General features: G+C 39.2%; 1 protein-coding gene across 2 annotated transcripts in view; it reads right to left on the bottom strand.

The window, feature by feature from the left end:
• hecw2a (HECT, C2 and WW domain containing E3 ubiquitin protein ligase 2a) overlaps nt 1-27,661 on the bottom strand; it is a 91,286-nt gene that overhangs the window by 11,978 nt on the left and 51,647 nt on the right. The window contains exons 11-28 of one of the 2 annotated variants that reach the window (XM_017695099.2): nt 25,723-25,821; nt 24,987-25,137; nt 24,019-24,122; nt 23,398-23,522; nt 21,074-21,259; nt 19,210-19,344; nt 18,838-18,940; nt 12,835-12,931; nt 11,575-11,658; nt 9,128-9,216; nt 8,720-8,840; nt 7,951-8,064; nt 7,136-7,288; nt 4,759-4,857; nt 4,025-4,154; nt 3,533-3,679; nt 2,727-2,841; nt 1,843-1,928 (exon numbers count right to left, since the gene is read on the bottom strand). In XM_017695099.2, the coding sequence (XP_017550588.1) occupies nt 1,843-1,928; nt 2,727-2,841; nt 3,533-3,679; nt 4,025-4,154; nt 4,759-4,857; nt 7,136-7,288; nt 7,951-8,064; nt 8,720-8,840; nt 9,128-9,216; nt 11,575-11,658; nt 12,835-12,931; nt 18,838-18,940; nt 19,210-19,344; nt 21,074-21,259; nt 23,398-23,522; nt 24,019-24,122; nt 24,987-25,137; nt 25,723-25,821 (2,138 nt within the window). The remainder of the gene's footprint in view (nt 1-1,842; nt 1,929-2,726; nt 2,842-3,532; nt 3,680-4,024; nt 4,155-4,758; nt 4,858-7,135; nt 7,289-7,950; nt 8,065-8,719; nt 8,841-9,127; nt 9,217-11,574; nt 11,659-12,834; nt 12,932-18,837; nt 18,941-19,209; nt 19,345-21,073; nt 21,260-23,397; nt 23,523-24,018; nt 24,123-24,986; nt 25,138-25,722; nt 25,822-27,661) is intronic. The other variant, XM_017695100.2, reaches the window with a different exon arrangement.

Below are 27,661 nucleotides of genomic sequence, written 5' to 3'. Positions count from 1 at the left end.
TACATCCTGGAAAGAACATATTACTCTGGTACTGGCTTCACTCCATTGGCTCCCAGTTGTTTTAAGAATACAATATAAACTTTTGCCTTTAGTGTATAAGTGTGTAGTGTATCTGCATGGCTTAGCTCTTAGTTATTTGGCTGAATTGCTTGTGATTTATGTTCCGGCACGGGCCCTAAGATCTGCCGATCAGCTTCGGCTGGTGGTCCCCAAGTCGAGGCTGAAACAGAGGGGGGACCGAGCGTTTGCTGTGGCTGCCCCGAAACTGTGGAATGAGCTGCCACTACAGATTCGATTGGCACCCACTCTGTCACGTTTTAAATCTAGTCTTAAAGCTCTTTACTATTCCATGGCTTTTATGTAATTTGTTTTATCTATTTTAAATTGTTTTTACTAGTACTGTGTTTAAGGTTTGTAATTGTGCAGCACTTTGGTCAACTAACATTGTGTAAAATGTGCTCTATAAATAAATTGACATTGACATTGACATCTGTGCATGGAGGAACAGGAGGAGCACTGCCAGAGCCCTGCAAAATGACCTTCAGCAGGCCACAAATGTGCATGTGTCTGCACAAATGGTTAGAAACCGACTCCATGAGGATGGTATGAGGGCCCGATGTCCACAGATGGGGGTTGTGCTCACAGCCCAACACCATGCATGACGCTTGGCGTTTGCCAGAGAACACCAGGATTGGCAAATTCACCACTGGCGTCCTGTGCTCTTCACAGATGAAAGCAGGTTCACACTGAGCACATGTGACAGATGTGACAGAGTTTGGAGACACTGTGGAGAGCGATCTGCTGCCTGCAACATCCTTCAGCATGACCGGTTTGGCAGTGGGTCAGTAACGGTGTGGGGTGGCATTTCTTTGGAGGGCCGCACAGCCCTCTATGTGCTCGCCAGAGGTAGCCTGCCATTAGGTACCGAGATGAGATCCTCAGACCCCTTGTGAGACCATATGCTGGTGGGGTTGGCCCTGGGTTCCTCCTAATGCAGGACAATGCTAGACCTCATGTGGCTGGAGTGTGTCAGCAGTTCCTGTAAGATGAAGGCACTGAAGCTATGGACTGGCCCACCCGTTCCCGAGACCTGAATCCGATTGAGCACATCTGGGACATCATGTCTCGCTCCATCCACCAATGCCACGTTGCACCACAGACTGTCCAGTAGTTGGCAGATGCTTTAGTCCACGTCTGGGAGTAGATCCCTCAGGAGATCATCCGCCACCTCATCAGGAGCATGCCCAGGCATTGTAGGGAGGTCATACAGGCACGTGGAGGCCACACACAATACTGAGCCTCATTTTGACTTGTTTTAAGGACATTACATCAAAGTTGGATCAGCCTGTAGTGTGTTTTTCCACTTTAATTTTTAATTCCAAATCCAGGCCTCCATTGGTTAATAAATTTGATTTCCATTGATGTTTTTGTGTGATTTTGTTGTCAGCACATTCAACTTTGTACAGAACAAAGTATTCAATGAGAATATTTCATTCATTCAGATCTAGGATGTGTTATTTGAGTGTTCCCTTTATTTTATTGAGCAGCGTGTATGTGTGTGTGTTCAAAGATCACCATTTTTGAAGTTATTCAGTTTCATTAGTTATTCAGTTTTCATCAGTTTGACGTAATTAAAAAATATCTGCTGCCTTTTACATTGTATGTAAATTTCATGATGAATGGACTAAAATAAACAACCCAAGATGATGTGGAAAAAAGTTTGGCTCCACTGAGATATAAGGTTTTCTTCCAACAACAGTGATATTTGCTTATTCCATCATTGAATTTAACCCAGTGATCCTGACAGCAGGTCAGATTGAATTTGTTGGATTGGTACTGTACCTGAAGGAGCCTCAGTCTCTGTTCGTTGTTAAAACGTTCCACTGCAGCCCAAAACCATCGGATGACAATATGATTGTCATGATAACCTCCAGGGAAAGCACAGTAAAGGGGTTATTTTGAGTTAGTTTATTAAAAATGCTAATTACAAAAAACTTAAATGTAGCATTTCCATGTTTATAGAAAACCACATAATCAAGTCTATTAAAGATTGCTTAACACCTTGCATTAGGTTTTCAGTGTGTGATGATTTATGTAAGTAGTTTAATTCCTAGTCAGCTACATATGCCTCATAGCTCCAGTACAGAAGTAAAGAGACAAACATATTTTTGGTTAATTGAGGGGGAAACTGTTTAAATATGATTTTTCATCAAAACTAAGTCTCTGACGTTTAAGGGCATTTTTTAAAAAGGCACTTGCATATAATATGGCCCATACATTTCACATCAAAATGTTCCGTTATCTTAATTACTTCCAAAACGACAGAAGCTGTAAACTCTGCACATGCCATTTCATGTGTCTCTGATGTCCTGAGTGTCCACTAGTCAGTTTCACACAAAATGTAGACGCACACATCCACCAGTTACACACAAAGAGAGACTGATTACAGGTTTCTCATTCTTTCTTCACAGCCTTACAATTCCAGATGTGAGTCACATATGATGTCACAAATGAAGAGTGGAATCAATAGGGCAAACTACAGGCTACAGATTCAGGAAATGTTTGAACCATATTTCTGCAGTGTATTATCACAAAGACATAGAAACATGCATGGAAACACTAAATTTGTCCCATGAGGGTTAATGTACTCTATTCAAAATACTCAAATTGTTTCTATCATCATAAAGTTCTCTCATTCTGAACTGCAAAACTATTAGAATCGCTACCTCCTCGATACTCTGTGTTGTTTCTCCAGTCTGCCAGATCAATTTCTGCAGTTCCAGCTATGACAAGCTCCAGCTCCCGGGCATCAAACACTGACACCAGTCGCACATCCACAACCTGCACAGAAAAAGGCAAGAAACTGTGAATGCCCAGAAAAAAAATATTTTAGCCAGTGAAACATTATAAATGTACACTAATGTAAATGTCTTTGCTGTCCAAAGAAAAACATGTATATCCATTTTTGCTTATTTTTCTTTATTTTTTTTCCCCTGATATGGTGTAAAATTTTCATGATAAATGGACAAATAGAAATGTGTCAAAATCACTTAGAATAAAATCTTTTAACTTACATTAACCTACATTAAAGATTAAGAAGGGTTTTGCCCTCTTCTGTAAAGTTACCATTTTGGAGAGTAAAGTGAATGATTCTATTTTGAGCCATGAATTCTACATAGAACCTGGTAGAACATGGTTCTTCAGATTGATTAAGAATGTGGTGTAAATGGTTCCACATACCATCTAAAATGATTCTGCTATTGTTACGATGTCATACTTATAAAAATAGCACTTTTTGTGCTATACAGAACCATATTCAAAAAGATTCTACACAAAGTCATATAGAACACATTCTTTATCTACCTGAAAAAACATTTCACCATGCAAAGGATCATTGAAGCAAAGAACCATTTTAGAACTCCTGGCTCTAAATTTATTGCCTATTTTTTAAAAATGTTTGCTGTGTGTGAATAACTGCAAGTACCTATTCAGCCATTCCAGTGACTGTCTTTAATAGAACATTGTGTCCCACCTCATAGAAGCCTCGCACCAGGCTCTCAGTCTGCTGGGCTACTCCCCTCTCGATACGCCACTTCACCATGCGCTCTATGTACTCCTTCTTATTCTTCTCAGATACTGGGACACTAGCTCCACCAGGCTTCAGTTCACGCTCTGTAATCTGGAACAGAGAAAAGAAAGATGCCTCCTTATTCTGTAAGAGCAAAAACAGCTTTTGTTTGAACAATAATTGAATGGCATACCTCATTCAAGCTCAATTAAGGTTCATAGGTCAATATTTTGTGTTTTAAATGGCCCAAGTCATGAAAAACTGAAATGTTCCTTGCTTTTTTGAAGAGTGTGTCAAATTTCAAACTGTACCATTAATTACCCAGTCTACACATGTGGGAACTAAGCTGCCTGTTTGGAATTAAGCTTGTTTCATTCTAAGTGATAGACAGAAGTTGCAAAATGCATGCTGATAAGCTGAGCTACTTATTATCTCTTATACACATGGCCTGCTGACCTGACCAAACACCTCCTCGTTGACAGTGAAGGTGAGATCCAACATGTCTTCAATGTCATTGTCTTTCATCCACTGTAGGCTCTGGTGGAACTCCTCATCCAAGAATTCCAAGTCACTCAAATCACATGGGCTGCAGAAAGGGACAAATAAAGTCTCAACACAGCATGACCTTCTACATGTTTTTATTGTTTTTAAATTATGTTTGTTTATTGTGACAGGATTGTTTGATACAAAGAAAGCTGCAGGGGTCCGTTTTATTTCTGCACAATCTTTGTGAGGAAGTGTAAATTGTTTTTCATTGCATTCTAACCTGTCTCTTTTTATTCCACATTGGTTGTTAGCAGCTCAACACAGAGTCAGAACATTTTATTAATCTGATTATAGAGTTATGGGGAAAATATTTAATTTCATCATTTTTTCCAAATTATCTGAGTCAATTTCTATTCCATTGGAAGAATGCCTACTAAAGGGGCCTGCACAAAAGGTGTCTAGATCTTTTAAACATATATTACATAATACCAGTATGGTTGCTGACTTTTAGGGTAGTAATAAACAAGTACAGACTAGTGTAGAGTAGTGTTCTTCCCAAGAATCATATTTTTTTCATGTTTTCAATTGCTGCATCATACATCATATCCAAAAGACAATTCTGCATCATATCCAAAAGACAATTCTGCATCATATCCAAAAGACAATTCTTTCACTAAAGTATGTATCTTATTGTCAAGACTCACATGCGTAGCAGGCCTTTGTAGAATGGTCGAGTGAAAAAGGCATCCAGAAGATACTGGTGAATCAGAGCAAGGCCCAAAATACGCCCACTGAACCGAAACCTGAGAAGAATGACAACAAGTGCATTTCAAGCACGCAGTGCATAGAACCCTATTGTTTTTTTCAAGATTTTTCTTATTATTCTTTTTCTGCCTTGAAACGGAACACACAGTCCAAACCGTAAGTCCTACAGACTTGAAACTGGGTCTACAGGTAGTAGTCCCTCCCGCTACTCAGGCGCAAGAAATCAGCCCAGTCGGCCACAAGGGGGCGCTATAGCAAAGGTCAACACGATTGGGCCTATATCTCCTAAACCAGATTTTTGCCAGACATGGCACATTTTTTCTAGGTTCCTTGGGTCCAAACAAACCACTTTTGTATTTGGACTGTTTACCTCCGCCCACTTAGATTTTTTGCAATACTGCAAAATATGCGAAACCTACTTTTGCAAACTAGTCTGCCAATTTTCACCCATTCCTCATGTATTTGGTCGCAAAAAATTCAGAAGAGCCTGCACCTCAATAAGTATCAAAAACATTTTTTTTAGTTTTCCATACAACATGGCTGCCATATGCAAATGAACACGTCTGGATAAATTCAAATTAATTCAGAATTAATTGAAAAATCTGTAACTCAAGAATTGTTCAACCAAAAAATTTCAAACTTGACAGGCCATGTTCGGAGGTCATTCTGAGGTAGCCATTTAATTTGTATGCACATAAGTAATTAGGGGCGGAGCAATAAAAACAGCTTTCTCAGCATCCATACAGCCGATCAAGTTGAAACTTTGCAAGCAGCATTGTATGGCGACAATACAAGTCATATTTTAAGGACAATTGGATATGTCAAAATTTACGTCCGCCATCGGCCAATAAGCATTCAGCAAGCATTTTGACAGGCTTACCATTGACCGATGATCATGAAACTTGACAGGTTAGGTGCATTGACATATGTAACCATTTTCTAACAATCTACCAAGTTTCAAAATATTTGGGTGGCACTACTCATGAAATTCTCATGTTATTACATGTTATTACAATATAAGTATAATTTTCACCTATAGGACCTATAGGCACATTAAGCACATCATGGCAAATTTGGCTTATACATGTTTACTAAAACTGTGCAGTTTTTTTGTAGTTGATACCTGTTTGAAAATGCTCTTTTTCAAACTAGTCTCTGGATTTTGATTGAAACTATTCAAATTTGGTCTAGAATGATTCTGGGGCCTCTCTAGGTAAATGACTATCAAAAAAAATTGACTTTTCGACTCAGTGTCATGTGGATCAGTCAACTAATTACATGGCATTTCTAACTTGATTTACTGTAACTCAAAGACCATTGGCCAGATCACCTCCAAACTTTAAGCATCATTGCACACTGAGACTGTAAGGGTGTATGCAACTTTTTGTCCAGATAGGCCTTTAGGGGGCACTTCAGCACTTACAACACTTCAAAATCAATTAAATTGCTATTACAATGTTACTACAAGGTTGATCAACAAACAATTAGTGCCATATGACTCAGTTCACTCACCTGAACAACTTTCTAATTGCATGTCATGTCAAAAATTGTACTGCTTGTCTGGTATTTTGCCTTATTTGTTCAAAGATTTCACTATACAAAGACTTATTATACAAAGGTCAAAAGGTCATTCTGACCAAAATCTGGTGAACGTCTATGGTTTTAGTCCGTGATCAATACTGATATCATATTGAGGCCTTTTGACTGATTCTGACCCAGTTTCACTGAGCTGCTCTACACGTAAAGGGCTCCTTATGACTGCATTAGGCACTATGGTCTACATCAAGTCAATGGGTTAAATACTGAACCAGTCCACTGTGCAAGTGGTACTATGTGAGAAATGCTGTCAATGGTCATGTAGGTCTGACATCTATGTTCTACAAACCAGTGTAGCTCAGTACATATGAATGGAAACTTATAATGTGGGTAAAGACCTCTGCTCGTTGTTTATGCAAACTGAAGGCCTTTTGATGAATTGACATCATTTCGGTTCTATTCGCTCGGCCTTTGAACAAGAGTCAAACAGCTTGAGGCCTTTTTACGCCTGATGGGCTAAACTGCTGAAGGCTGGTACTGCTTGTACGTTCTTGAACCTGCTCATCGCCGCTTGCGGCTATATTTACTAAGTAGTGATTTAAACACACACACACACACACACACACACACACACACACACACACACACATGTATGTATATATATATATATATATATATATATATATATATATATATATATATATATATATATATATACACAACAATAACTAATCCCTATTGTCTTTACAGTAACAGTGCTCTTGTTTACTGTTGACTCACCATTCATGATGGTTGTCCACAAAGGCTGACATTGGGCTGATCTGCACAGTGTAGGTGTCGTTGGCTGAATACTCAAAGAGTCCATAATATGGGTTGAAGAGCTCTCGGGACACCAAGAAAAAGAACTCCCTCGATGGGCCACTGTAGTCCAACCTGATTGACAAACCAAAACTGCATGAATTAAGACAATTCTGTGAATCATTCAGATATATCATATCTATTGAATTCTCATTGAGTTCTGTGTCTAAGGAGTTGGAGTACAAAGAATTAAATCTACCTACAGTCAAGAGGTAACAGGGATGAGGGAAGTGCATTTAGAATAGTTTATAATAATAATAATAATATCTTTATTTACAGAACACTTTCCACACCGTTGGTCACTCAAACTGCTTTATTGAGAGATAATAAAGCAGTAATAAAAACTGTAATAAAACAGTAATAAAAGAAAAGTATTAATTTAAAATCATAAGGCAATTACTGCATGTTTAACTGCAAAACTGCTAAAAATACTAGCAGAAGAAAACAATTTTAAAATTAAGTATTTCAAGCATAGTAAAATACACAAATGAAATGATCTTTTGTGTCAACAAAGAGATGGAAATGTCTTTGAGCAACCTAGATGTCCAATTTGGATTTACACCTCGGTTTCTGAAGAAAAAATCTACTGTATCACTAAGAAAGCAAAATGAAAAGAGAAACTAAATAAAAAAGAAAACTGTTGATTATTTAGTGAAACTTTAAAAACCATAATAACCCTGTACATCAACTAAAAATAGTGGCCTTTTAATATATAGTACATGGCACTTTTTACTCACCCCTCCTCGCCAACAAAGCTGACATAGAGCTTGCTCCTCTGCAGGTCCTTACGGGAGTAGCACATGATCTGGTTGAAGGCATCTTCCAGCAGGTGATCTCGACGAATGATCAGTCTGGAAAAAGAAAAGAACAACAACTCACAGTTGCAGCCTTTACAGGACAACATGATATAGGGCATAGATGTTTCTGGTTATAATGGGTTATATGGAATTACACTTAAATTCACCATAAATAAATGTATAAGACATAAACCAAGACATTCAGAGTGGTTTGATGTGAAATGCTCCATTCAAGAAAAAGAACTGGTGGTTATAAGAATCAGACAACCACCTCCAAAAGCTCCCACACAAAGTGTTATTACATTAAATTATTATATAAGACACTGTTTTATGATAGTTTGGCCTAAAATGCATGTTTTAAAAAGCCATTCGTGGTGGAAGCTTTTTTACACTATTTTACCTTCATTAACATTCCACATAAAAACTCAAAGACACATGTAGGTTCACTGGTGGCTTGTTATGGCTGTATTTGTGTGGTATATAATGGCTGTATTTGTGCTGTAGAGATGGTGACCCTTGGTTCCCTTCACCACCACTGTAAAGAAATCTGAGCATCTACAAGGAACCATTTCCAATAGAAGGAAATACATGATGTTTGCATGTAAATAATTAATAATACCAATTTGCAATAAGCAATGTGTTTTATCATTTAATATTCAATGTTTTCTTGTGGACTATTAGGATTCCAAATTGTTGCTGTTTAACTTACTTCACTTTTCCCGGACCCTGCCCATAGCCTTTCGTCTCTAGCTTGCGATAGAAGTTTCTTAGCTTTGCCTCGAAGTCACGTTTGTACGGGGCAGGGGCACGAGCATTTGCCCGAGAAGTACCTGTGCACGTGAGTTTGAGAAAGCAAAAGAAAATAATGAAAAAGTGACAGAGTACTTAACCATGCCAAAATAATCCCAAATATTCATTTACATCACACAAGTGAGTCACATTTAACGCCAGTTGGGTTCAGGTTTCAAAAAACATGACAGGATTGCACACATTCCCTGTGTTACATCAAGCTTTGAAGTTCAACAAAAAATCTAATGTAAACACTCCTCTCTTCAAACACAACTTCAAACTATCACTTTAACTTCAAACAGGGGTATATTGTCATGTGACTGCTCACCAGGGGAGCTCTGTGGAGAGGCATGACAGTAGCTGGTGTGCAATAAGGCATGGGGTGGCACATATGACATCACTTCCTCTTCGAACAGACTGCAAGAAGAGAGAGGCCATGTAACAGGTGTTGCACATTCAGACAAACCTGGCATTCACACTCCTAGCTGACTCCATCTAACGTGCTTCCTATTCACCAACCATTCCAATACCGGTTTTAACAAGTCCATACATGTAAAGTTTATTAGATGAGCCCTCAGAGGCACAGAGTGAACACAAGGAGTTGAATTCAGTAGCAGAAATCATTGTGTTTAAAGGTGCAGTGTGTATGATTTAGGGGGCTGTATTAGCAGAAGTAATAAAGCAATATAGTATACAAAACTATGTTGTCACTAGTATTGTGACCACTGGCGGCTCCAGAGCTCTTGCCGGTGCCATTTTCCCAAGTCATCAAGTGCAAAGGCAGCTCTCCGAGGCTCTGACAGCAGCTGTCAAAACCCAGCCGCAAGTGCTGGGGACAGCCAGTGGCCACATGGCTACAGGGATAGGGCCCCAAATACCACACGCTTGGCCTCCAATGAGTTCACCACCTGCTGGCTCACCTAGATGGAGGCAGCCCCATAAAAAGTGCCAGCAGAGGATCAGCCGGTGAGAGGTTGCCATTCCAGCGATTATTCTAAAAAAAATTCTGCATTACAAAGTTTTGCATGACTAGGTAAGTAGTTCACTGAAGCTAACTAAGCCAAAGGTAATGTTTTGATTGAATAAGCCACCACTCACTGGGCTGCACTTCGCAGAGGATCCAAAGTTGGCAAGGACATGTTAAAGAAAGTATTGGAACAGGTCTGCATACTTTTAGACATATAGTATACCTTTCAAAAGTTTGGAATCAATTCCTTTAATAACATATCAATCTGGTTCCAAATGATTTAAATATTATCCAAGTCCAGTTGCTCAGGTTGCTAATATTAAGTAGGAAGCTATAACAAAATGTTCAGTATTTCTAGAATGATAATAGGCTGTAGCTGATTTTAAAACTACCAAGAAAGCTTTTTAGTGTGAAAAATTTCAAAAAAGATTTCAAAAGTGGTAATCAAAATACAAGGTAGATAAATTAAAGGATTTTTTTGCACAGATAAATAATTTTATATAGACATTTTACACTTTTTTTCATTTTATTTAAGAAAAAAAATGTCAAGAGTGTAAAACATCTTTGCATGATGCCATTTGCTCCTTTGTAAAGAACAGGTAATTTTCTGATTTTGTATGTTAATAACAATTGCTCTCTAGGGTGGTGTAGGGGGTGCAGCCACTGTACCATGTCAACACTAGTTGCTGCCACTTTTGAAGCTTGTTTATACTGAAAGCAACATACTGTCACCAAGCTTTGAACATGTGGCAGCTAAGTATGGGAATTTAAATCAGCACCAAGCTAACATGGCCTATATTCAATTTTAAGAACAGCTCTCTAGATTAAACATACACATTTAAAGCAGACATTAAAATATACATTCAAGTGACATATGCTTGTGTTACAGTGTGAATGTTGAGTACTTCAGTAAAGAGTTAAATTCAAAGTATTTCACCCAATATTGCAAAACTTGTTAGGTTAGCTATATGCCCAACTTTCTCAAGCTATGGTCTGATGAGTCCATAGAAAGTCAGTCAATATCAACATAAAAGAGTCTAATACAACAATTTAAAGTCAATGTTAGGTCACTGTTTTACACTGTCCTGTCCATGCAGAGATGTGTTATTGGAGTGGGACAGGACATTTGCTTAAAAGCCTGTGTGGAAATATATTAAAATGGCATTTCACAATTTTTCGGGTGGTTGATACAGTACAACCTTGGACTAACTATATGTATTGATGATTTTCTAACTCAAAACAAGTTAACAATACCCTACAAAGAACAGACTTAGTCACCTTTTAGTACACATTATCTATTTATTTTCCAAGGTCAAGGTTTTTCAATAAGTAAAACAGAAAATATAACAGATGCTTTTTGCACAGGCCACATTTTATGTTTTATTCTTTCCAACAATATGTTAAAAACAGTGAATGATAAAGGATGATAAAGAATGTGTTCTCTGTAGAGGATGTGATAACTTTTTTGCTTAAAAAAATTGGCAAAACAAAACAAAGAATATGATGTGAACAGGAAAAGAAAGTACAGTTTTTGTTAAGCGTGTCTCCTTAACTAGCTTCTTCTTGTTCCTAAAATTCTTGAGATTTGATATAACATTTAAAAGCACTTGCCCTGAACAGATTATAAAATTTGAATCTCCTTTGTATTAAAAGTTATTATTGAATGTATAAATTAAAAAAAGTTATCAATGACAAATTAATTCCAAACTTCTGAAAGGTAGCATAAATACATTCAATTTAACATTAGGGATCACTAATGCAGAGCTACAACTCAATCAGAACAGAATGCAACATTCACATACACTGACCTGAGTAGCATGACTAGATCTGCATCACTGGAGAGTCGGGCCAATCCAGATGCACCTTCATTGCGAATAAATTGGACCTTCTCTCTGCAAATTCAACCCAGCACATATAAACATGTTTAAAATTATTCAACCATTTGAAACAAATTGCACTATTCTCTTTAATGAGTTCAGTCACAGAATGTCATAATGATATCAACATTTGTGGTAGCACAAATGACATGAATGGTTAAAAATCAAATAATGGCCCTTATTAAACAATGTTATTAAACATTCTTTTTGTATAAAAAGAATGCAGGTCTGACCACCTTTAATGACATACAAACTTCTCTTCATCTGATTCATGAAACATTTGTACAATGTAGAAATGAGCAGAGATTAGAGTGTAACTGGCCTCAGTGCATGAAATCAAGCGCCCATCTAAAAGCACATTGCTTACATATAATTTACATAAAGCTTGTCCTAATTCTTAAAGAGGTTTCTGTAGGGAGCAAATAAAATGATAGTGTTCAGCACCTCATGAGCCGATGGCTGTGCTCATAGGTGGAGTACAAGGTGAGGCAGTGCGCACACTGTTTCTCCTGCTGGTCAAACTTTGCAGTGTTAAAATTACAAAAACTGGAAAGAATAAAATGTGAAACAAACCAAACATCTTAAGTGTTTTGTAAATGGTAAAATGATGTGATTGTATAGAATAAAATATTTACATATTTATACTTATTTAAACACTGTATTATTGCAGTGTATGGCATAGTCAGTAGTACAAAACAAAAGCACAGTGTAATATGTCTTTAAAAGGAACATGAAATAGTTGAGCCTTTTTTTATAACAACATGCATATCAAATATTACAAACACTTTTGTACTGCACAGAAATTTCATTTCTTCAGGCTAGTTAAGATTTATGCAGACATGAGTTTAATCGAACAGATCCATCAAAGATTAAATCAATAAATAACAAAAAACTGACAATGAAATTTGCATATGTTCATTTTCCTGTCAGATTTGACAATACACAACTTTGATGAAAGAGTGCTAATGTTTCCCCTTTATAGCTCCAGTGCAAAACTAAAGAAGCAACCCTAAAACACCAAACATGCCTCGATTAATCAGCTACATTTGGGCTAAGGGGGAAAACTGTGCACTCATAGTGCAAATGACATTCATCATTTTTACAAGATCTTGGCATTGTGTATTATTGGAGATTTTAGATTTCGTATTTCAGTATTGTTATCAATGAATTGTGTTTGACTGAGAAACATACTTGAGGGAATGGTTTCTCACAAGCTCCGGCTGCCTCTCCTGCAGGATCTCAAAGATATTGGGCTGTCGCAGGAATGCCACGATCTTCTCATTATAAGCTACAAAAATGAAAGGTGGTTCTGTATGTCAGATACAGATATAAAATCTACAATATAAAATCTGCTTGAAAGTTCAGTCGCAGGACAGAAGAACTGCTTTTGCAGGACATTGTAGCACGATAAAAGATGGGTAGAGGGCTGTAAGTTGACTTAATTACCTTATTTAATTACAGACAGTTAATTACAGTGGTGCTACAAAGTCTGAACCATTTTGAATCTGCTTTTCACTTTTCACTGTACAGAACTTTTCAATGTATAGCCAATAGTATAAAATGTATAAATTAAGTCAAAACTTTATTAATATTACAACTGCTACCAAACAAAAGCATACATCTGATACTATGTCAGAACAGAGTGCTGACTATTGTCATTTATTACACTGCCTCATTTCTTAGCACAGCAATTTCTATAACAGCTGCAAAAACAGCAGGATATATGCGCTTGTCTTCTGATTGAATACTGTCTTTCTGCTGGTAAAGGTAGGCTCTGAGTTAAGATTTTCTCTAGCTAAGACTGTTAGTTACAAGGCTGTCTTGTTGTACCTAGTGCTTAATTTTAATTACTATTTTCAGGTGTGGTTTCGGGTTAGTGAAAGGTGTGAACTGTAGGGGCTGGACTATCAGTCACAAGGCTGATAAATTGAGGAGGTGTTCTGCTACAGACAAATTTGTCTATAGCGGTCTGTAGCAGCTCTAATTCATCAACTGAGATGCGTCTGCTTAACTTGGCTAAGTATTGCTTTTGCTTTCATTACCCTTTTTTGTCCTAATTACTGCTTCCATCATGTGCTTTACAATACCTGTTTACTCATCCCACAGAGCATGTAGACCTACTCATCACAGAAACCATAATTCCAGTAACCTCATCTATCCCCCACGTTCGTCAGACTCTCAGACCAGAGTTGCAGGTGTGCTCTGGAATTGCCAATCAGCTGTGCAGGAGACAGACTTCATTTCAGCCTTCCTTCGCATCCTTCCATTCACTGCTCTTCCTGGTGCTGACAGAGACCTGGATCACCCCCATGAACTCAGCAACTCCAACAACCCTATCCTCTGCCTTTCACTTCTCCCATTCTCCACGGCAGTCTGGCAGGGGTGGTGGCACAGGTTTGCTCTTGTCTCGAAAATGGCATTTCACTCCACTTGCTTGTTCTCATCTTTCAATTTCCTCCTTTGAGTACCATGCTGTCACTGTATCTTACCCCACTAAACTTCACATCATTGTTCTTTATCGTCCTCCCTCTCCTCTAGGCTACTTCATTGAGGAGTTAGACACTCTACTGAGTCTTTTGTCCGTTGACGAAACCCCACTCATACTCTTGGGCGACTTCAACCTGCCATCAGACAAGCTGCAGTCATCCTGCCTGTTACCACTGCTATCATCCTTCAACCTTGTTCTCAATGAGACTCCTCCAATGCACAGAGCAGGCTATGCTTTGGACCTGAAATTCACCAGACCTGATCTCTGCTCTGGATGTGACAGTAACTCCTATGCATCACTCTGATCACCATTTCCTATCTTTCTCACTCGCCCTCCCTGTTAATCCTGTCCATTACACCCCTTTGTACTCCTCTTCTCACACAACTTGCACTCCACTCCTTCCTCATCTTTCACCTCAACCATCCTGAACACCCTTCCCCATCCCAACTCATTTTCCTCTCTCTCACTGAACATGGCTTTCCTTCCTTCATTCTCATCCACAATTAACCTTCTGTGTCCTCTCTCCTTCAGGCCAGCAAGATCTTCCCCACCTGCCCCCTGGCTGACAGGTGTCCTGCGCAGCAACCGATAAGATCTAAAGAAGGCTGAGAGAAGGTGGAGGAAATCCCAGCTTGACTCGGATCTTCACTCCTATCAATCTCTCCTTTCCAAGTTCTCACTTGAAGTTACTGCTGCAAAGTCATCTTTCTACAAAGGGAAACTGGAAGCATCAGCATCTGATCCACGCAATCAACATTTTCTCCTCTCTTCTCAACCCTCCTCCTCCCCCTGCACCCTGTTCTCTCACTGCTGAGGATTTTGTCACCTTCTTTGAGGAGAAGGTTGATAGAATCCGCCAGTCTTTTCCCTCTGTCCCCACACCTTCCACTAGACCGCATCATCTCATTCTCAATCCCTTAAACTGTTTTTCTTCTCTTTCCACAGATGCTGTCCTTCAACTGATCAAATCCAGTAACCCAACCACCTGCCCACTGGATCCCATCCCATCGGCATTGTTTCAGTCTCTATCTGAGGACCTACTGCCCTTCATCATGTTTCTCATCAACAAATCCTTGGCATCAGGTGAAGTTCCATCAACTTTCAAGACTGCAAGAGCACTCCCCATCTTGAAGAAACCCATGCTTAACAGCTCTGATGTCAACAACTACAGACCGGTATCACTTCTTTCTTTACTTTCAAAAATTCTTGAATGTGCAGTCTATAATCAACTTTCTTTCTTTCTCACACAGAACCAGCTCCAAGACCCCAACCAGTCTGGCTTCAAACCAGCACATTCTACAGAAACTGCCCTCATCGCAGTGACCAAGAACCTCCAAACTGCAAGATCAGCCAAATTGTCATCTGTCCTGATCCTTCTTGATCTCTCTGCAGCTTTTGACACAATCAACCATACGATCCTTCTGGACATCCTCAACAACCTTGGAATCACTGGTTATGCATGGAAGTGGTTCAAGCCCTATCTGGAGGATCGCTCTTATCAGGTAACATGGAGAGGGTTCACATCCTCTCCATGCAGGCTCTCCACTGGTGTCCCCCAAGGCTCGGTCCTGGGTCCTCTTCTCTTTTCTCTTTACACTAGCTCTCTTGGTGATGTAATATCTTCTCATGGCTTCTCTTATCACTGTTATGCTGATGACACTCTACTAATATTTTATTTCTCTCCCTCTGACACACAGGTTTCCAGTCGCATCTGAGCATGCCTGTCTAACATCTGTACATGGATGGCAGCTCATCACCTGAAGCTCAATCCCAGCAAGACTGAGCTGATATTCATCCCTGCAAATACAGGTCCTCATCATGATCTTGCAATCTCATTCGAGAACTCCCTGATTGTTCCATCTGTAGAGGCAAGAAGTCTTGGTATGACTCTGGATGGCCAGTTATCGTTTTCGACTCACATCGCGAACCTAACTCGGTCATGCAGGTATCTGCTGTACAACATCCAAAGGATCTGACCCTTCCTCACCCGAGAGGCCACCCTGGTGCTAGTGCAGTCTCTTGTTATCTCAAGGCTTGACTACTGCAACTCACTCTATCTGGTCTTCCCATGCAGACCATGAAGCCTCTGCAACTCATCCAGAATACGGCAGCACGACTCGTCTTCAATCTGCCCAAGTTCAGCCACGTCACCCCACTGCTGCGCTCCCTTTACTGGCTTCCTGTAGCTGCACACATCAGATTTAAAACCCTAATGCTTGCCAACAAAGCCAAAAATGGACCTGCCCCTACCTACTTGATGGCAATCGTGAAATCTTGAACTGTACCACGAGCCCTTCCAGCTTCGAGTACAGCTCAGCTTGACCCGCCATCCTTCAAGGTGCACAGAAGACAATCGTCGAGAATGTTCTCTGTACTGGCACCCAGATGGTGGAATGAACTCCCACTGGCTCTCCGAACAGCAGAGTCTCTTGCTGTCTTCAAACGTAGACTGAAGACTCATCTCTTTACACAGCACTTAAATGAGCACTGAATTATAAGCTGCACTTATTTTTATTGTACTTCACTGTGTATTGTAGTTTATTGTATTGTTTGTTATTGTATTGCATTGAATGGCACAGAGTTCTGCGTTCAACTCTGTTTCTTTTTCTCTTGGTGTCTGCAGTGACATTTTATTTCTAGCAGTATCTGAGCTCAGGACTGTCTTTTCCTCTAAGCTATTGGTAACTAGCAAAGATACTGTCTCTAGATTGACAAAGCACTTCTTGTAAGTCGCTCTGGATAAGAGCATCTGCTAAATGCTGTAAATGTAAATATGCATGTGGTATTCTTCACCTCTTTCAGCTTAGAAGGCTTTAATGACTTGTTTTGTTGCTGTGCATGTGGAAAATGTTCACATGCAGGTAATTTCAAGGTAAAGATGTGTTCACACCAATTATTCACACAAATTTATTTTAAGGCAGAAAGATTTTAGCAAAAAAAAAAAAAATGTATATATATATATATATATATATATATATATATATATATATATATACACTGCTCATAAAAATAAAGGGAACACTCAAATAACACCTCCTAGATCTGAATGAATTAAATATTCTCATTGAATACTTTGTTCTGTACAAAGTTGAATGTGCTGACAACAAAATCAAACAAAAATCATCAATGGAAATCAAATTTATTAACCAATGGAGGCCTGGATTTGGAGTCACACACAAAATTAAAGTGGAAAAACACACTACAGGCTGATTCAACTTTGATGTAATGTCCTTAAAACAAGTCAAAATGAGGCTCAGTATTGTGTGTGGCTACAACGCATTGGCATGCTCCTGATGAGGTGGCGGATGGTCTCCTGAGGGATCTCCTCCCAGACCTGGACTAAAGCATCCGCCAACTACTGGACAGTCTGTGGTGCAACGTGGCATTGGTGGATGGAGCGAGACATGATGTCCCAGATGTGCTCAAGCGGATTCAGGTCTGGGGAATGGGTGGGCCAGTCCATAGCTTCAATGCCTTCATCTTACAGGAACTGCTGACACACTCCAGCCACATGAGGTCTAGCATTGTCCTGCATTAGGAGGAACCCAGGGCCAACCCCACCAGCATATGGTCTCACAAGGGGTCTGAGGATCTCATCTCGGTACCTAATGGCAGTCAGGCTACCTCTGGCGAGCACATGGAGGGCTGCGCAGCCCTCCAAAGAGATGCCACCCCACACCATTACTGACCCACTGCCAAACCGGTCATGCTGAAGGATGTTGCAGGCAGCAGATCGCTCTCCATGGTGTCTCCAGACTCTGTCATGTCTGTCACATGTGCTCAGTGTGAACCTGCTTTCATCTGTGAAGAGCACAGGGCACCAGTGGCGAATTTGCCAATCCTGGTGTTCTCTGGCATATGCCAAGCGTCCTGCACGGTGTTGGGCTGTGAGCACAACCCCCATCTGTGGACGTTGGACCCTCATACCATCCTAATGGAGTTGGTTTCTAACCGTTTGTGCAGACACATGCACATTTGTGGCCTGCTGGAGGTCATTTTGCAGGGCTCTGGCAGTGCTCCTCCTGTGCTCCTCCTGTTCCTCCTTGCACAAAGGCGGAAGTAGCGGTCCTGCTGCTGGGTTGTTGCCCTCCTACGGCCTCCTCCACGTCTCCTGGTGTACTGGCCTGTCTCCTGGTAGCGCCTCCAGCCTCTGGACATTACGCTGACAGACACAGCAAACCTTCTTGCTACAGCTCGCATTGATGTACCATCCTGGATGAGCTGCACAACCTGAGCCACTTGTGTGGGTTGTAGAGTCCGTCTCATGCTACCACGAGTGTGAAAGCACCACCAACATTCAAAAGTGACCAAAACATCAGTCAGAAAGCAGAAAGGTACTGAGAAGTAGTCTGTGGTCCCCACCTGCAGAACCACTCCTTTATTGAGTGTGTCTTGCTAATTGCCAAGAATTTCCACCTGTTGTCTATTCCATTTGCACAACAGCATGTGGAATTGATTGTCAATCAGTGTTGCTTCCTAAGTGGACAGTTTGATTTCACAGAAGTTTGATTTACTTGGAGTTATATTGTGCTGTTTAAGTGTTCCCTTTATTATTTTGAGCAGTGTATATATATATATATATATATATATATATATATATATATATATATATATATATATATATATATATATATATAAAATAAAACTCAGTTTGTAATATGGCCATAGCTTCGACAGCATTCAGAGGGATGTACAGATGTACATACCCACAGGCACCAGGTCTTGGTATTGGCTGCGGCTGGAACCGCTGAAGGTACTGGAAGGTCGTGGCTGCATTGGGGGACTCGGGGAACGTAAGTCTTCCACAACCTGAAAAACACAAAAGCTCACTCTTAAAAAGAAGGTTCCCAGGAAGTGTTTTACACCTTTGACTGGTGGAGGGCTCTTTGCATTTACAAAAGTGATTCTTTGAAGGCCCATCTATTGATACATTGAAAGATTTCTTTTTGGGAACCAAAAGTGGTACATTTTTGGCAGTAAAGCATTTTGGCATCTTTAAAAGTGTGAAATAATCACACGATGGCTCTACAGTCAGCAGAACACTGTTGTCTAGAACAGTACAAGATGACCCGCAGTACCTCTCCTGCACTGTGGCTCCTCTGGCGGCTGAGATGCTGACGGTGGGCCAAAAGGCCACTGGAGCGGGAACTCTGCAGGGGCAGCCGTGGATCAATGAATGTCGTGGCACGGCAATTATGGTCCACAAAGAATGACTGTGAGACAGAACATGTATAGACACAAATGCAGAACCATTAAAGAATGCTTAAAGACACAGTGTGCATGTTAAATGAACTTTAATACCTTAAGATTCCACATTATACTTTCAGAAACTCTGCTACAGGTTGCCTAAAACATCTTAAGTGCTATTTGTTTAGGGTTGTGCTGTGTGGTATTGATGAGTATTATTAAATTTTCCAAATACATCACAGTATGACCATGTCAGATAACTTTTAGATTTGCAATAGTAAAGTTAATGACCTGGTGTTTCATGAGTACTGCTACAGTAATGTTTGTTTTGATTGGACTGTTTTGCTGAGTTTTCTTCTGTTAAAATTACACCAAAGAAAACCATACACAGGACTGTAAACTAGTAATGGATCAGGACTGTGGCCAAACATATATTAATAGAGTTTCAGCTAAAACAACCTCAATTCACCTCCAATCCTTTGCACTTTTATGCATTTACACCGCATTTAGATTACATGGAAAGAAAAATGAGACCGTAGCTGAAGTCTACACTGATGTTCCTTTTGAAAACAGCAGGGGAACTTCAGTGTTTCTGTGAAAATTTCAGGATGAATAGATTAATATAAATGGTCTAAAACTAACTTTAGAGTATATTAAAATTAAGAACATGTTTTTTTTCATATAAATGACCTTTTTTACACAAGGTTTACAGTATACACCAACTGGCCATTTAATTAAAACTGTGTTTTTACAATCCCCTTGGCCCGCTTTCAGCCAGTTCTTCAATGGTCAGGACCCCCACAGGGCCAACACAGAGTAGGTATTTGGGTGGATGCACTTGTTTCAGAGTGAAAAAATGGTGCATAAAATGCCCAGTAACTGGAATTATTCATGTGATTCATGTGAAAAAAAGAAAAAAAACTAATTGTAAATTCATGAAAAATAATAATTTGCAAGTACATCACATGGCTACTCCATCCAGTCTGAAATCTACCAGTAGTCCTGATGATATTGATCTGCAATTGTTTGGCTATGCCTTGATTTAGGCATTAGGGGGCGATTGCAGACTTTTCCTCATTCGAGATAAAGCCTTCCGTGGGGAAACTGCACAGATGTTACCGTGGTCTTTTATTCCCTCTATTCAGGGTGGCAACACACTGCTACAATAGTGGTGGCATATTAGTTTGTGTTGTGCTTGTAAGAGTGGATCAGACACATCAGTGCTACACTCATACCTTGTTGGTCCACCCTGTACATGTAAAGTCACAGATTATAGTTCATCTGTTGCTGTACACATTGTATTAGTCACCCTAACCCTAACCCTAGTCCTTCATCAGTGGTCACAGAACACTGCCCACAATATATATATTTTTGGTTGATGGACTATACTCAGTCCAGCAATGACTCTGAGTTGTTTAAAAAAATCCAGCAACACTGCTGTGTCTGTTTCACTCATATCAGCAAAACACAGACTAACACACCACCACGTCAGTGTCACTGCAGTGTTAAGAATGATCCACCAGTCAAAGCTGTGCAACCGTCTGTAGTGGTCCTGTGGAGATCCTGACCACTGAATAACAGGATGGAAAGGAACTACCAAAGTATGCAGAGAAACAGATGAACTACAGCCTTAAATTGTAGAACTATAAACTATATGGTAAGTGGAGCCGATATAAGGCAAGTGTAGATAATGAAGTGGCCAGGCAGAGAACTACAGTCCTCCAGCCTGGGATGCACAAACAAAGAATCACATACCTTGCCAGTGTGGTCGTGCTTCATCTCCCATCCTCGTGGTAGCTCTAGCTGCTTGTTGGCAAAAAGGTTCAGGAATGTGACCAGGTCTCGATTATGCTGGTAGCGCTCAAAGTGCTGCGCATCACGCCGAACCTTACTGATCATGTGCTTCAGACACGTGTTACTTGTAAACAAGCGATAGGCACTCTGGAGGACAACAAAGAAGAAACATCAGTGATGTACAGGCTGTGTTCTCTAAGTTAACAATACAACTGCCTAAGTATTTTTTTGAATGAATGATTGAATGTCGAAATGTGTTTAAAAGGTATTTTCCATTAAAATGCATAGAATATGGGTTAATACTGAGTAGTAGGCATTAATCTGTTTGATGCTAACCTGTAAGATAGGAAAATGCATTTTTTCTTTCCTATAGTGGCCAAGACACTGGATTTTTTTTATTCAGATACTAAACTGTTTGGGGGAATTTCTTTAAATTTTTCCCCAATTTAGTCATATTCAATTCCACCCACTAGGTAGGACTCCCCCATTCACATGACACCATCAGCACTAGGCAAACACAAGCTTCCTCCAAGTCATATGAAGCAAGCCACTGCATCATTTCAAACTGCAGCTAACACAACATCACTGGAGAGCTAAACATGCTTGGAGGAGAACACTAACCACCAGTTTTGTTACGTCAGCTAACATACGCCTGTGCTGGCTAGTATCGCACTAAGTAATAGGGGAGAGAGGGAGGACTATCTTACCCACCCAAAGACAGCAAGGTCAATTGTGCTCTCTTGGACTCTCTTGGGAATGGATGGCAGTAGCAACTAAACTTTTAGCATGTTCACTACTGTTCAAAAGTTTGGAATAAGCATCAATGTCATTGTATAATCAATTTTGTTACAATATTCTGTAATGATGCTAATATGCAATCCACATAAGTTGCAAGAAGCTGAAGACAGTTCCAAAACTACAGGGTAAACCTTGTAACTTTTTGTAAAGTTTTAATAAAACTAATCTTTATTAATTTAGAAAGGGTGATCTCAAAAAATCTCAAAATATCATGATCAAGAACTGTAAACAGAGCTTATCATTTTGTCACATTTTGTCATTTTGTCCAATTTAGTCATGGCTAATTCCACTCACTATCTTGTCTACTTCATTGCATGATGCCACCAGTTGGGAAGGGCAAAGGGCAACACAGTGTGATTGGAGCTCAATACACTAGGAGGACACTAACTGCTTATCTTCATATTAGCATAATGATTAAATTCATCCATCATGGATAAATGGTTACAAATGAGGTCTTTTAAAAAGAAAGATCACAAGGCTATGCCACCTACAAGTGAAAAAGGTACCATATCTAAGAATGAGAAAAATAAGAAAACCCAGTGTAAACCTAAACGAAGAAAATACATCAGTGAGTCCTGAGCCTTATTGTGCCATGACAAACGAAACACAAAAAAATGTCTTTAGAGGACAAACATCTCCTTTGTTCTTCACAAACTGAGCAACGATGACACTAGTTCCGTCATCTTTCCTCATTTACCCTTATTCATCTTCATTTTGGAAAAGGAAAAAGAGCACAGAGAGTTTCACCACATCATTCAGGAGCTGGAACCTTATATACAGCTCAAATGTAACTGTAACTCTTTGAGCTGCTTTTGGAGATGCTAGCATCACATGAGAGAACTCAAAGACAAACAGATTCTGTCACGGTCACATTTCACAAATATCCTTTATCATGTCTGAGATAAGAAAATGAAAAACTACTTCTTTGTGCTGTATATTCAGGTCTTTTTTAAAATAAAGCTCTAAATCCAAACTAATAACACCATCAATAGGAGCCTAAATCAATATGCATCTAAATCTCCTGAACTGATCCAGACTTCGTTTTGCAAGTTTCATTTCTTCAGCATGTCACCCAGTATTTTGCAGCTGCCAATCAACACTAATTCATTAGGTCACAGAAAATGTTTTGCTATTTATCAGTATTTATTGTTATATTTTATATTATAAAATTAAGCAATTTTTACCATGTTGATTATTGTCTATTTCTTTGCACTTTAAATTATCTGGTTGGTAAAATTTTGTGGGCTGTGGAAGCTTTTGTGGTCGGTTGAGAACCTCGAGTCTAATAGAATCGAATGTTGAATAGAAAATAGAATGTGTCTACCTAATACTTCTTATTATAGTCATAAATTGCATGTAAATGAGTTTTTACCATCACTGGGGGATTTTACTGTAGTAACAAGGGCACAGGCCTAGTAAAAACAATTAGTGACCTAAGAATTGATTCCAAACTTTTGAACAGCAGTTTATGTGTTTCCTTCACTCACAGGGTTGGAATGCAGCACAGTGAAGAAGTCTGGACTGGAGAGAAACTTGGCGCCAGGAGATTGAAGCAGCAGTGCCAAACGTGAGCGAGAGTTGGTGGGGGCCATTGAGCTGTCCCTATGATACTCTACACACACAAACACACACACACACGTGCACACACACACACACACAAGTTATACTGTGGAAGATGTGTTGGCCCGAGGTCATACAGCATGGTGTCACATGCTTTGCCACTTTACTTTGAAAAGTAAGATATGGTTCAAGCACCCCATCAGTGTTTTGTTACTGTCAGACCAAAGCCTTCTATCTCCAGAAGAATAATAAAGAATGGAAAAACAATCATAACATTAAATGTAAGCTGATGGAGAAACAATTTATTCCAAGTATTTTTACAGCACTTCTATTAGCCTGTTCAACAGGAAAATGTTTGTGATAAAATGAGAAAAAAAAACACAAATTTTGGAGATTGCCCTGACAGTGATGATCTTCCTTTCCACAACACAACATTACTGGCACCCCTGGTAAAGATGGGTAAAAAGCAGACCATGAAATAATGTCTTTGTGATTATTTAGCTCAACATCACACAAAGTATGAATGTGTAGTGTGTCTGGTAGCTCACCAGAGATGGATTGGGGCAGCAGATCCATGTCTTCAAGAGGTTGAAGGCTTATGGCCTGCTCCTCAGACCTCTCACTGGTCATTGTTCTGCGGATGCTCTGATACCTGGCAGACACGGGTACAGCAAACAGCTTGTATTTAGAGAAAGAATATTTCCAAACTAGTTCCAAAAAGGACCCAGTTACTTATGTAAATTACCAGTCAAAATGTTGGACACGTCGGACTCAAAGTAGAGAGTTCCATATTTGACTGTATACAGTGTTGTGCTAAAGTCAAAGACTAACCCTTGATTTATAGGATTTCCAAACAATATTGCCATTCTATACAGCTGGATTTAATTCCTACTTAACATTTTTGTAAAGCTGAATATTATTATGAATAAAGGGTTAATCAATCTCCAGTTTGTGCTGGTACACTTCAGGTTGGGGATTAGGTTCAGATAGAATTTTGTCAGCTACAGTCAGTGTTCAGACAGAATTTTATCTAATGCAGTCAGGTTAAGACAGAATTTTATGGGGCTACAGCAAAGTTTAGGCAGAAGTTCAGATAGAATTTTACCAGCTAGAGTCAGATTCAGACAGAATTTTGTCAGCTACAGTCAAATATGTACAGAATTTTGCCAGCTACATTCAGGTTCAAATAAAATTTTGCCAGCTACATTCGGATATAGACAGAATTTTGTTGGCTACACTCGGGTTCACACAGAATTTTACCTGCTGCAGTCAGGTTCAGACAGAATTTTGTGAGGCTACAGTTAAGTTCAGATAGAATTTTGGGAGCTACAGTCAGTTTCAGTCAGAATTCAGATGGCTACAGTCAAATCTGTCAGGCTAGAACAGAAACTTGTCAATGTGCTCTTGGTTCTGACCAATTTTATGCCTGATTAAAACTCTGTCCTGTATCGATAAGTACCGATTTATGTATGTAGATTTGTGGACTATAACAGACTGATGATGCTAATATTCTAACCTGCGGTTCAGCTGTTCCATCTGCTGGATAGAGCTGGAGCGAGTCAGACCCTGCGGAGCAGGAGGTCCTGTGGGCCTCTGCCATGTCGTGGTCCGGTTCACATGGTCCACAAAGAAGATACGTCCATGACTGTCAATACGAGCCTCCCAGTCTGAGAGGTTTAATTCAATGGATGGTTAGTGGTGTGTGAGGCTTGAGGGAACTTCTGCTTCAAAGTGATTAGTTATAACTGATCTAGCTAATCAAGATCTTAAGTTTACAGAATTTTCAAAATATGAAGGTGTCCAAAATTTGCTTCTTCAAGTCGCAACATTTCTCTGCAATGCACTATGACACATCAAACCACTCTAAATGACTTTGTTCACATCTTAGCCACCGAATTATACAGAAATGTTTCACAAAAGTGTGAATATTAGAGTAGGGATCACCAGCTCACTATTAATTCTTATTTGGCCAAACTTCAGTCTCCAAATGAACATCAACAGTTCAATTAACTAACAGTGATTAAGCATCTAGTACTAGAAAATGGAGTCAAGACCTGGAGTTAAAAATCTTAAAGACCTTAGAGTCAAAATCTGTCTTATATAAGGGCTGGAACTAAATTATGCTGGGGAGTAGACTCACCAGCCAGACACATACATAGACACATGGATGTACTCACAGAGAAAGAAACAGGTACACATACCTACATGCTTCATGCACATGCTAAGATACATAAACACATACACACACTCACTGGGAGGTAAGGGCTCATCTACACGCTGGTATCGATGGATATCTTGTCTTACGGAGGGAAGTGAGCGAACCTGCTGATGCCCATTTACCTGGAGGTGACCTACACCACATTCAACATCATAGAATTATTTACTGCAAAAAAATAAATGTGCAAATGCACAATTTCATATCTAATATTTGATGACATTTTTAGGAAAACATTGTTTGCTCATTGTGTGTCCAAAGAGAGGTGACAGATTTGGTATGACCAAAATTTGATGATGTCTGGTTAAAGAAGAAAGAAGAGGTTCTGGTCATTGGTCTTGACAACATTCCTAGGGATTTGCAGGTAGCTCTCACATCAGGAGTGAGGTTCACTCACATCAGGAGTTAATGCTTTTCCTAGTAGAGTGTTGTTTCTGATTCTCATATACAATTTCCAGTGCATATTAAAAAGCTTTTTCAGTCATGGTTTTACCAAATAAGAAATATTGCAAAGATCAAACTGCTTTTCTCTTTTCAGGACTCAGAGATAATTATTCATGCTTTTGTATCATCTCATTTGGACTACTGCAATGCCTTATTTACTTGCCTTAATCAAGGAGCTTTTGGTTCAAAATGCAACTGTTCAATTCTTAGTGAAAACTGGATCTAGGGGACACATCAGATCAATAAAGTTCTATATAAATAAAGATTATTATTATTATTATTATTATTGATATTAATAATAATAAATATATTGTGCTGTATTATTTTTCATTCCTCACTCCATACAGTCCACATATGGAAACTAAACTACAAACACATTTCATTTCACCACAGCAGTGATGTCACAACCATGAACACATTTACATATAACTGCCCATTCACCTTAGAGGAATTAAGCCTGACCATTCATGTTGTGGAGTGTGGTTACTAGAGGTGGGCAATATGATTTTATCAGTATTGTGGTAAATTATGTCACAATGCACTTTTCTGAGCATATTGCTGATATCATGCATAAAGAACTGTACATCCCTTATTATTATTATTATTATTATTATTATTATTATTATTAGTAGTAGTAGTAGTAGTAGTAGTAGTAGTAGTAGTAGTATTGGTATTAGTATTATTATATAGTATTTTAAAATGTGCACTACAGGTTCTATTTTGTCAGTTCCAACTTATTAAACTTCAGAAAAACAAAATATTGTTATGTATAATATGTACTGTGAAAATGATATAATATTTTTGCCCACCCCTTACTGCAAACAGTCTTATTGGAATGGAAGATGTGCAAAAAACAATTTAACACTGTACTGTTCCTGACTATTGGGAAGCAAACCACAACCACCCAGACATCTGAGAAGACTGGACAATATTTATTTTTTCCCCAATCCCCAATGAGGATTTCAACCTAGACTGCTTTTTGAACAAGCCATTATCAGAGCATAGATCATTTATATATGTCAGTCTTGTGTATACATTTATGTATAACAGCCTGAGTAATTCTAGGCAATATAATAAAGGTAATGTAAAATTGCAGCTGTAAATTGCAGCTGTTTTTAATGCATAAAACCTCACAGAGTCATAAGTATCTTCAGGGAACAAAAACAAACTATGTGAAAAATGGGCCTTTTAATGTGAGAAATTCATAGCAGTATCAGTTAAATAAAAAATCAATTAAATAATCAAAATGTTGCTTGAATAGTTACATTCAGATCCATTAGATCTATTCTGTACTTATCCTTCCACCACCCCATCAATCTTCTGTCTTTTGGCCAAAACCTGTTGCTTTTCTGTCACATATTCCTTTAAAGTAGAAACCTTTGGTAGCAAATTGGTAGAAACATTCAGTTCTTGACCTGCAGCACAGAACCACATTTCAAATGACAGCACCCATCTACCTGAATCTATTCTAAGCTATTCTACTTTCATTTTTCATAAATGCCCCTGTACAAAAAGCACTTGAATTTACAAGG

Source organism: Pygocentrus nattereri, chromosome 6 (assembly GCF_015220715.1).
Source record: "Pygocentrus nattereri isolate fPygNat1 chromosome 6, fPygNat1.pri, whole genome shotgun sequence".
Classification (NCBI taxonomy): domain Eukaryota; kingdom Metazoa; phylum Chordata; class Actinopteri; order Characiformes; family Serrasalmidae; genus Pygocentrus; species Pygocentrus nattereri.
This window is presented reverse-complemented; position numbering and strand designations above follow the sequence as displayed.